Below are 10577 nucleotides of genomic sequence, written 5' to 3'. Positions count from 1 at the left end.
GGGGGAATCGGTCACGTGGCTGCCATGGCAACGCGGCCCGCCCGCGCGGCGGCCCCTCCCCGTCCCGGCCTCCATGAGGCGGAAGCGGCCGCCGGGGCCGTGGCCGTGGGTAGCCATGGCCGGTGCCCTGCTAGCCCTGCTGGCCCTGCTCTGGGGCTCGCAGGTGGGCGGCGGCCGGGGCGCGGCGGCTTGAGGGAGGGGACGAAGCGCGGGAGCCGGCCCGGGCCGCGGCCAGCCCGCTGGCCGACCTGCGTGCCAGCCCCCCGGTGACGGCTTCTTGCCCGAGGGCAAATACCGGGGGAGGGGGCTGGCGGCCGGCCGGGAGGAGCGCGTCCGGGGGCGGCGGGGACGGGGACGGGGCTGGGGCGCGGGAGCCCGCCGGAGCGCAGGGGTGCGGGTAGGGCCCCGGGACCCGGTTCGTCCTGGTGCCTTTCCGCGCCTCTTCTGGTTTACGTCGTTGTGAGGGGGGGCGCTGTTTGGAATCATAGAATCGTTTAGGTTGGAAAAGACCTTTAAGATCATCCAGTCCAACCATTAGGTGACTTTACAGCCCGTCTGAGATAAACGCGTACCCTGGGCCGTTCGTTTTCAGGGGTGTGCAAGCAGTATGCTCTGCTAAAAGGAGGAAAAACTTTGTAATCTGTGGGTGAATAACTTCGTACTTCTTACTGGCAGATTTTCTCCCTGCTTAATTACTCTCGGTTTTCCCTCATGATAATCTCGTCTTTCTTAAGCTGTTAGTTGTTCTTTGTCATCAACTTACCCCTACTTCTGGCAAGGCAATTAACAGAGATGTTAAATGGCCCTGGTCCCTCAGGGTCACCACTTGCTACTTCTTAGTTCTAGCCTGATCTTTCTGTTTCAGTGCTTAGATCTCCATCCAGTACTTGCCGCAGTGCAGCTGTGCTTAGCTTCCATTCTTCTGCTGGAAAAATAGAACAAAAAGGTGGAAGATTATTTTCTTCTATTGTCCTTTAAAATGTGTACATTGACCTGAGTTTTGTTGTTCCTGGTATCTTACATTTCCCCATTTCTAACATGTAGTTCTCTTTCTTGACCTATATTTTCCCTTTATTCTGATTTTTCTGCTTATTATTATCATGTCTTCTTGAACTGGTTATTGATTCTGTTGTTTGGAGCCTTCTCTACTATTTTCCTCATTTTGGAGTGTGATTTACAGTTAGTAATAGCAACTTCAATGTAAGAAATTTCAGGGTGTGTTTTTTGCCTTCTAATTCCAGAGCGCCCCAATCCAAAAGACTTCATTAGCTGATTTCCACTTTGTCAAAAGTTTCCCACTTGCAGTTCAAGACCCTAACTACAAGCCTATTTCTGTTTATCTTCTTAATTTAAATGGAATAAATCAGCTTATGATGCGTCAGTACAAAGTTACTTTCTACTGCTGGTTCTTCCAATCCCACCATTGTGGAATTTAACTACTAATGGATATTTATTTTTGTATTTTCAGGTTTTAAAAGCATTTGATTACCCCTCTCCTTGGAAGGGACAGGAACAGATGTACAAGCTGGACATAGGCTGGCCTAAAATTCCAGAGTACTTCACTGGTCAAACATTTTGTGTTGCTGTTGACTCTCTTCATGGTTTGGTCTATGTGGGACAAGTGAGTGAGAATACTACGTTTCTCTCCTTGTTGACCTAGTGTATTTTTTCCTTTAAAGTGTCTGGTTTAGATTAAGATATATATGTGTGTGTGTGTATATGAATCATTATTGTATCAAAATCAGTGAAAATATAAGTATAGACATTTCTGCTATATCCATTTTTTAAAGCAGTTCTGGGACCATATTTGCTTGTCCTTTTAAAAGTATTAAGTTTCTGTGATTATGAATGCATGCTCCAACGTCACTGAGTTATAGTAGCTTCTTCTCTAACTGTAAGGTAAACTGTGTTTCTGGGGCAACTGACTAGTCCCCTTCCACTCTTTCAGCCTCTGTCCCATGAAATCAAAAACACGCAGCTCTTTCAGCCAGTTACAGTAATTGGGGTTCAGTTACTTGCTTTACCCAGTTCCGTGCATTGGTATCTCTAGGTCACGGATAAGACATTCTCTCCGTGGAAAGTGGTGGGATTTAACTATAAAGCACAGTATGAGTACTTGAGTGCCATGCAGCTAATAAGTACAGTTACAGTTTTTCATGCTTGTGTTATGCTTGGCATATTTTTTAGCAAGAACATAAAAACATGGTTGAAAAGGAAGACCAAGATAGGTGCAGGAGCTTGGCTGCTCTGAAAATTGGGCTTTATGTCATTTAAGTTGAAAGTTTAGAATGAGTGGAAGGTTTTGCATGCTAAACTTAGACCCTTCTCTCCATCTTCTAGCTGGAAAAAATTAGATCTAGCAGGCAGTCTCAGGAGACTCTTATGATTCTTGAAACGTAAAAATCTTACAAAGAGGAATTTTCAAAAATATGATTACTTGCTTAATATGTTTTCTTAATAAACCTTTTTTTGCCTTTTCAGAGGGGAGAGAATGTACCAAAGGTACTTGTATTCTCAGAGGAAGGTTATTTTCTTTACTCCTGGAATAATACAGTTGAAATGCCTCATGGTATCTTTGTACTGAACACCGCAACAGATAGTTCAGTATGGATCACAGACGTTGGAACAGGTACGCATGGTGGTGATATGAGAAGTATTAGGTAGGGAAGGAAATGCTAATATTGCAGATACTACTTTAAACAACTCATTTGTGTAAGTGTCTCAAACAATTCTGAGACAGATTTGTGCTTTTCTTGCCATGAACTAACTTCTCAGGTGCTGCACAAAATACTCTGAAGGTTCTTGAGTTGTGCTGTGTGTCTGCTTCTTAACTTAGTAAGCAAGTTTGGTTTGGTTTTGTTTGTTTTTTCCCAGGAGAAGTATTAGGGGGGAAAAAAGAATCTTCTGGCTAGACTTATCTTCTGTCCTAGGTTTGGTGGCCCTAATACAATGGATGAATATTGTTGTAGCCTATGGATTTACTGACCCACAGTCATATTCTCCCTATAGAATTTTGTCTGTTTGATTTATTAATATCACTTGTGAGTATCAGGAGATTTTCTTTTTTAATCTTTGTAATGAGTTGTAATACTTGCATTTTGTTTTAAGATGGTTTTGCACTTTTTTTTTCTTAATTCAGGCAAATATGGGCACACCGTGAAACAGTATAGCCCTTCGGGTAAACTTATGCAGATCTTGGGCACACCAGGTAATGCTGGTTCAAGTTTGATTCCCCTACAATTTGATCAACCAGCAGAGGTCTTTGTAGAGGAAAGTGGAGATATGTACGTTGTGGATGGAGACGGAGGAATGAATAACAGATTGCTCAAACTATCCGACGGTATGTAAAAATGAACTTCCACAGTAATTGACCATTGAAAATTGAATTTTAAATAACACGGCTTGAGAATACTTTTAAGTGAGGACTAGGTAGTGCTGCCATTTAACATTAGACTTTGTTGGATCAGGTCTGTTTTACTGCTTGTCACTTTACGAGAAATCTCCTAATAGTTTATGACAAGAGGCTGAGAGAATGAGTTTGTTCAGTCTTCAAGAGAGAAGGCTAAGGGAGGATTCTTATCGCTGTCTTCAAGTCAATAATGGGAGGGTATAGAGAAGACAGAGCCACATGTTTCTTGGAGATGCACAGTGAAGAATGAGGAACACTGAGCAAAAGATGCAAGAGAGGGGAATTCCAGTTTGATTTTTGGAGGAAAAGATTCACAGTGAGGGTGATCAGACAGTGAACAGTTTGCCTAGAGAGGGTGTGCTGTCTCCACTCTTGAAGATGCTTAAAACTTGATGAGTTACGAACAACCTGATTCAGAGTTGGATTTGTTATCAAGGGTAGTCCTGCTTTGAGAAGCAAGTTGGACCCGATGGTGTCCTGTCAGCCTGACCTCGGTGCCGGGAAAGATTATGGAGTGGTTCATACTGAGTGAACTCAACAGGCAAATGCAGGTCAACCAGGGGATCAGGCCCAGGCAGCATGGGTTCATGAAAGGCAGGTCCTGCTTGACCAACCTGATCTCCTTTTATGAGCTGGTGACCCGCCTGGTGGATGAAGGAAAGGCTGTGGACGTCATCAACCTGGACTTTAGTAAAGCCTTTGACACTGTTTCCCATAGCATTCTCCTTGGGAAGCTGGCAGCTCATGGCTTGGATGGGCGTAGTCTTCACTGGGTAAAAAACTGGTTGGGTGGCTGAGCCCAGAGAGTTGTGGTGAAAGGAGTTAAGTCCAGTTGGCAGCCGGTTACAGGCGGTGTTCCCCAGCGCTCTGTTTTGGGGCCAGTCTTGTTTAATATCTTTATCGATGATCTGGATGAGGGGATTAAGTGCGCCCTCAGCAAGTTTGCAGGTGACACCAAGCTGGGTGGGAGTGTCGATCTGCTGGAGGGTAGGGTGGCCCTGCAGAGGGACCTGGACAGGCTGTATCGATGGGCCGAGGCAAACTGTATGAGGTTCAACAAGGCCAAGTGTTGGGTCCTGCACTTGGGTCACAACAACCCCATGCAGCGCTACAGGCTTGGGGAAGAGTGGCTGGAAAGCTGCCTGGCCGAAAAGGATCTGGGGGTCTTGGTAGACAGCTGGCTGAACATGAGCCAGCAGTGTGCCCAGGTGGCCAAGAAGGCCAACAGCATCCTGGCTTGTATCAGGAATAGTGTGGCCAGCAGGAGCAGGGAGGTGATTGTCCCACTGTACTCGGCGCTGGTGAGGCCACACCTGGAATACTGTGTCCAGTTTTGGGCCCCTCAATACAAGAAAGACATTGAGGTGCTGGAGGGTGTCCAGAGAAGGGCAGTGAAGCTGGTGAAGGGTCTGGAGCACAGGCCTTATGAGGAGCGGCTGAGGTAACTGGGATTGTTTAGCCTGGAGAAGAGGAGGCTGAGGGGAGACCTTATCGCTCTCTACAGCTACCTGAAAGGAGGTTGTAGTGAGGTGGGTGTTGGTCTCTTCTCCCAAGTAGCTAGCGATAGGATGAGAGGAAATGGGCTTAAGCTGCGCCAGGGGAGGTTTAGGTTGGAAATTAGGAAAAACTTCTTCACGGAAAGGGTGGTCAAGCATTGGAACAGGCTGCCCAGCGAGGTGGTGGAGTCACCATCCCTGGAAGTGTTCAAAAAACAGGTAGATGTGGCACTCTGGGACGTGGTTTAGACTAGTCTACCCTTGATTGGTTTAGTGTGGACTTGGTAATGTTAGGTTAATGGTTGGACTGGATGATCTTAAAGGTCTTTTCCAACCTAAACGATTCTATGATTCTGTGTGTCTGGAGATCTTTCATACTTAAATTATTCTGTGATTCTAATGATCTTGCTCATATTCCCTAGTTAGATGGTCAGTATTGGTTAGGGCTGTGAGTGAGGAGTCTGTGCGTATCTGCAGTTGGGGAAAAGTGGAGGAGCTACTAGTTCCCCTTTTGTGCTATCACAAAACAGTTTACTAATATCTAGTTTGCAAAATGCTAAATTGTTAAAACTCAAAACTGACTCAAAACTGCCAGGTGACAAATGTAAAAAATCAGTTCAGTAACAAATTATTACCATAATCAGCCAACTGTTCCTGTATATATATTTTTTTCTCTTTAATACAGTGCTTAACAGAGCCCTGGACTATGGCTTTTGTGTACTAGTGGCTACATTTCTGTAACCGTAATGCTGAAACCACTAATAACAATTCAGTAGTCCCTGTAGTAGTTGCAGTATTTCTTGGGCTTATGTACCAAGAGTACTGTGTTTAAAAAGACTGGGATTAGAAATTCCACCTTTTAAAAATTAACCAAAGTAAGTTTACAAGGGAATGACTTAAAGCTTTTTTATTTGTTGTTTTCTTACTGTAATTTTTTTACTTTTATCTTTCATGGTGCTCACTGTTTAGATTACAAAGAGATATGGCTGACTGGAACAAATGGGACCGGCATTGGCCAGTTCAAGATTCCTCACAGTGTAACAGTGGATCCTTTTGGACGGGTAAAGAATAAAGGGAGAATTTTTTTCTTTTTTCATCTTCCAACACATTTGTTTACAAGTATTTGAACAAAACAAATTGTATTTCTTTTTTAATTGAACTGTTTTGATCTGGGTCATTTTATGTGGATTACAGTTTTCAATGTGATAGTGGTCATAAGCTGAAGTTTTACACTGCAGATCCTACTGACGTAGCTGGCTGCATGCAAGTTTAACACAAGGGTTCTGACCAGTTACATTGTCAATGTCCATGCAAGAACAAACTGTTCCTCCTGTAGTTTCTAACAGGTTGCCATTGTGAGAGTACAGAAGAATTATGTTCTGTAATAAATACTTACCCAAGCTTTTATGTTTCTTCAGCAGACTTTAATTTTGTATTTGGAAATTCCAGATAAGCTTAAGGTGATAGTAACACTCTAGCTAGGTTGTGGACATTGATCCTTTTCTACATGCAGCTCAAGGCATTCAAAAGTCTACCTCTGCCAGTTGCTAATTGTAGTCTTGCTTTTGTTCTGCTGCTCCTGTAGAGGAATTGTGCTGTGGCTCCTTAATCTGGTTCAGAGAAACTAAGATTGCTTGACTATAACATCTTAAATCACTGGTTTGAGCTAGTTCTGCTGATGCTGTCTGAACCAGGATAAGAAGTGTATATAAAAATCACTTCTCTGCCAACATTGGCAGGGTGGGAGGGAGAAGAGGAGGGACATGGCCGCTTTGTGTTGAAGGGTAACCGTGAGTATATACATTCAAAGACAGCAATTGTGGGGGGCTACGATTTTATTGCCAGCGTGGTGTTGATCATCAGCCTAGGTTAGAAATAATTGTCAATTCCTAAGAAATCTAAGAGACTGCTGTAGTAGTGTTTCATTTTAAAATAGTGGTGAAAGATCTCAGGTCATCTTGTTTGTTGCTCCCTTTTGGGTGATATACCAGAAAGTCATGAAGTTTCCTTATCATACTGATGAGTTGTCAACAGCTGAAATATCAGTGACTGTAATACAAGAGAGGCCTTCACTGGAACTGTCTAATGATATTGCTAGCTTGCAGTGTTTGTGAACCCAGTTAGCACAGGGTGGAACAGAGATAAGCTCAACAAAACATGCTGAAAATGCTCTTAGTGTTTAAGTTGCTCAATATTTATAGTAGTATTAAGCATATCAGAGTGTTTGCAGATGCAGTCATCATAGGCCTGGATCATGAAATGAGACTACTGTTAAAAACCAAATTGTTAGCAGGTGACAGATCAGTATCTTTAGAATTAAATAGGTGGGAATATGTCCTCACGGGGTGGGGGGGAGGGGAGGGGGGGAATCCTACTAAATGTATCCATATCATAGCCACAAAAATGAAGAGAAGGCACTGATTTCCCTGTTAAAGTAGTATAAAATAAGTTGTGTATCTTAACTATGTGGCGGTTTTGTTTTATATCTGGAAGTCATATCTACTTACTTAGTTTTGAATGTGGAGGTATGTTCTTCCAAGCTGTACTTCTTTACTACAGGATACTTTACTTGTGTAAGAAACTGATGCATTGGATTTGTTCTATTTGTGAACAGCCATGATTTTTGTTCTTAACAGGTATGGGTTGCAGACAGAGACAACAAAAGAATCCAAGTTTTTGATAAAGTCACAGGGGAATGGCTCGGGTGTTGGAGCAGCTGTTTTTCAGAAGATGGACCCTATTCTGTCAGGTATTGTTGAACAGTTCTTCTAGAAGCATGCAATTACATAAATAAGGTGTACTCTTACTGGTGAATTAAAATGTTGATATTTAATGCCAGATGACAAGCAGTTAACCAGTTTAACTAACAGGGTTTCAGGCCCTAATCATATGCAAAGATCTGTACAGTTGTATCTTGACAGGGAAATCCTGGCTTTATGACAACCCGCATGGATTTGAGTGCAGGATTGGGAACTTCATTTTAAAGTTGTTGTGTGTTGTTGACCTTACTGTTGCAGCTTTTACAGGAAGAGAGATTGTCTTGAATGAGTTTACTGCAGCATAATCTGTCTCAAGGAGCAGCAACATGTAGAGCAAGGCTTAACAAGTTAATTGTCAGTGTTTCACTGCATTTAGTCTGTTGTAGCCTTCAAAACCTTGACTGTTAAGGAGGTTTTGTTTTAAAGCGCATGGTTGTGTTAAAATGAGATGTCATATGGAGTTCATAATTCAAAAATATATTTCTGTCTTTCACAGATTTACTGCCAATTACAAATACCTGATTGTAGCTCAGCTGAATATCAACCAGTTAGCAATCTTGGCGGCACCACCAGTTGGCTCTATTGGGGACTGCATTATGGTCAACACAGTCCAGCTGGCAGATGAAACCAAACCACACCTTGTGGATGTAGACATGAAGAGTGGAGCAGTCTATGTTGCAGAGATTGGAGCCCAGCAAGTACAAAAATACATACCCTTAAGCTGACGGTTTCCCACAACTGCTGTGACACAAGCTGTGTGACGTATAAGACCTATGACCACGTTTCCTTGAGTTTTCTGTAGCTTGTGTTTCCTTAGACAAGCACAGAACATTGTGCTCCCAGAACTGTAGAGCTAAGAATCTGTCCTAGCTGTTCTGCAGTCCTGGAGAAGTACTTGGTCTTGAGCTGTAACTCATTTTAGTAATGCTATGGTGGCTTTTGTGTTTGTTGCTGGGAATTGTTAAATGATTTTGAGAAGTGTCTTCATTTTATTATATAAAACTCTACAAACACAGCTGCTATTCCAAAATATATAGGGATCATCTTGGGGCTCCTCTACTTAGCCTGCATGTGTTGTTAAATGAAGGGGTCAGAACTGTCTGAAAGAAGTGTATAAATGATTTCCTGGCAAGCGAGCACCTAATTTTAATGTTTCTTCACTTGTTTTTTGGAATCATTTTGCTGATACTGCCCAACACTGAATATAGAGATGCATTATGATGTTGAATAAGATGTTGCTGGATACTGGTGTCAGCACTGATACTGGCATCTACCTGAAGTGGTTCATGACATAACCACTGAAATCTAAGTTTCCAGCTCTAGTTAAAGTGGTAAAGTCTGTAATAAGCTTAAGTCAAACTGATATCAGATACTTCAGACTAAATTAGAAGTATGTGCACAGCAGCCAAGTACTGATTCGTAAGTAAATCAATTCTTAACCTGATTTGATTTGTATCAGCATGAGCTTTCTGTTCCATAAGATTTCATAATGGAACACATTGAAGTTCAACTCGTTTAAGTTCCTCAAGATAAACAAATTGCAATTTGCTAGGAGAGTCTTAATCAGCATTAGGGACTGGGAGACATGATTTTTCTTGCAATTTTATTGGAGCTCTGTCAGTTAACAGCAGTGCATCTGTTTTGATTTGGGGATTTTTAACGGTTTTGTATCCAGCACTTAAACTTCATCAACTCTTAATGTCTAGAGTTAAGTTCCTTACACTATATCCTGGCAGATGTCTCCAAGCTCTGTCCTAAAAAATGTTGTCTCTTTCTGTTCCCAGTCCAGAGTGGTTCCATTTTCTTTACATGTTGCTACATAACATTTTAAGTTAGTTCATAGCACAGAGGAAAATGGGATGGGGAAAATGGCGTGGCAGAAATGAGACAGTGAATAACTGATTACCTCTGTAAAGCTGTGGACCCACATTCCATATTTATCTACTAGCTCTTCAAAACATTTGGGAGGATTTTTGCTGTTTCCACACACTTACTCTACCATGTGGACTGTTTTAATGCTAATTACCAGCTAAGAGAGGCAGGTTTTTTTCAACTTCCTTAGAAAGGGAATATGGGAAATGAAATTATTCTGATGGGAAATATCCACTTCAGTGCATGTTATCAAAAGCAAATGCATCTTAATTTGGCAGGTTTCAACCTATGATCACAAATTTTTGGGTCAGCAGATGGGAAAACTGTCCAGAAAAGTCAGATTCATATGTTCTGTACAAAGTAACTCAGCTGTGGAGCCTGATGGCCTGATTTCAATACTATTTGAAATTAATGCACTAAATACGAACGCTTTGTTGTTGGCTACATCCACAATAACAAAATCAGATCTAACCTGGCTGCCCTCATGCAAGCCTTAGAACCAGAACTTTAGGGTTATACGCTAGCAAAAATGATCCATCATTCACATGGTCTTGGATGGGAGCTAGTAAGCAATATTTATTAGCTGAAAAAGTAGCAGTACTTCCTCTAGACCTAGATGGATAGTTCCACGTTGCTTTGCAGAGTGTTGTGTGGATTTTCTAACTAGGTCTCCACTAGCTCAGGGATCTCTGTTCTGTGTGCAATTTAGCTATCTCTCACCTACACAAGGTGGATTTCTTTTTAAAAATACCACACTTAAATATAGTTAATGATATTACAGTATCTTGGTGGTGTAAGGGGTCCAGGCACATCCATCCTTCCTCACCGCATCCTCTTATTTATTTTTTCTTTGTCACATCCATTTGAAACTGGACTCGAAGCTCTCTGGGAATGCTTCTGTGTTCAGTAAAGGAGTAGTGCACTTCTGGATATTGATGAGTAAGTTATTTCCACAAGGTGCCGTTTGCTATGTGGATCTACTCTCAACTCTCTTTTTACATGAGCTTTTGCAGCCCCTAGAAGTGGGGAGCATTCATCCAG

General features: G+C 42.2%; 1 protein-coding gene across 2 annotated transcripts; it reads left to right on the top strand.

Annotated features, from left to right (window-relative positions):
• The first annotated feature begins 100 nt into the window (after window positions 1-100).
• Window positions 101-9814, top strand: NHLRC3 (NHL repeat containing 3). Of its 2 annotated transcripts, none has more exons than XM_075725456.1 (7): window positions 101-163; window positions 1469-1621; window positions 2482-2629; window positions 3140-3340; window positions 5875-5966; window positions 7542-7654; window positions 8161-9814. In XM_075725456.1, exons 1-7 carry the CDS (start codon window positions 116-118, stop codon window positions 8387-8389), a joined length of 984 nt encoding a protein of 327 aa, XP_075581571.1. In that variant the 5' UTR covers window positions 101-115; the 3' UTR covers window positions 8390-9814. The 2 variants fall into 2 exon arrangements, with proteins under 2 accessions (XP_075581571.1, XP_075581564.1); XM_075725449.1 differs by lacking the exon at window positions 101-163 and adding an exon at window positions 873-946.
• Window positions 9815-10577: the final 763 nt, after the last annotated feature.

The sequence above is a fragment of the Pelecanus crispus genome, chromosome 1, assembly GCF_030463565.1.
Source record: "Pelecanus crispus isolate bPelCri1 chromosome 1, bPelCri1.pri, whole genome shotgun sequence".
Lineage (NCBI taxonomy): Eukaryota > Metazoa > Chordata > Aves > Pelecaniformes > Pelecanidae > Pelecanus > Pelecanus crispus.
Note: the sequence above shows the minus strand (reverse complement) of the source record. Positions and strands in the feature narration are given on the sequence as shown.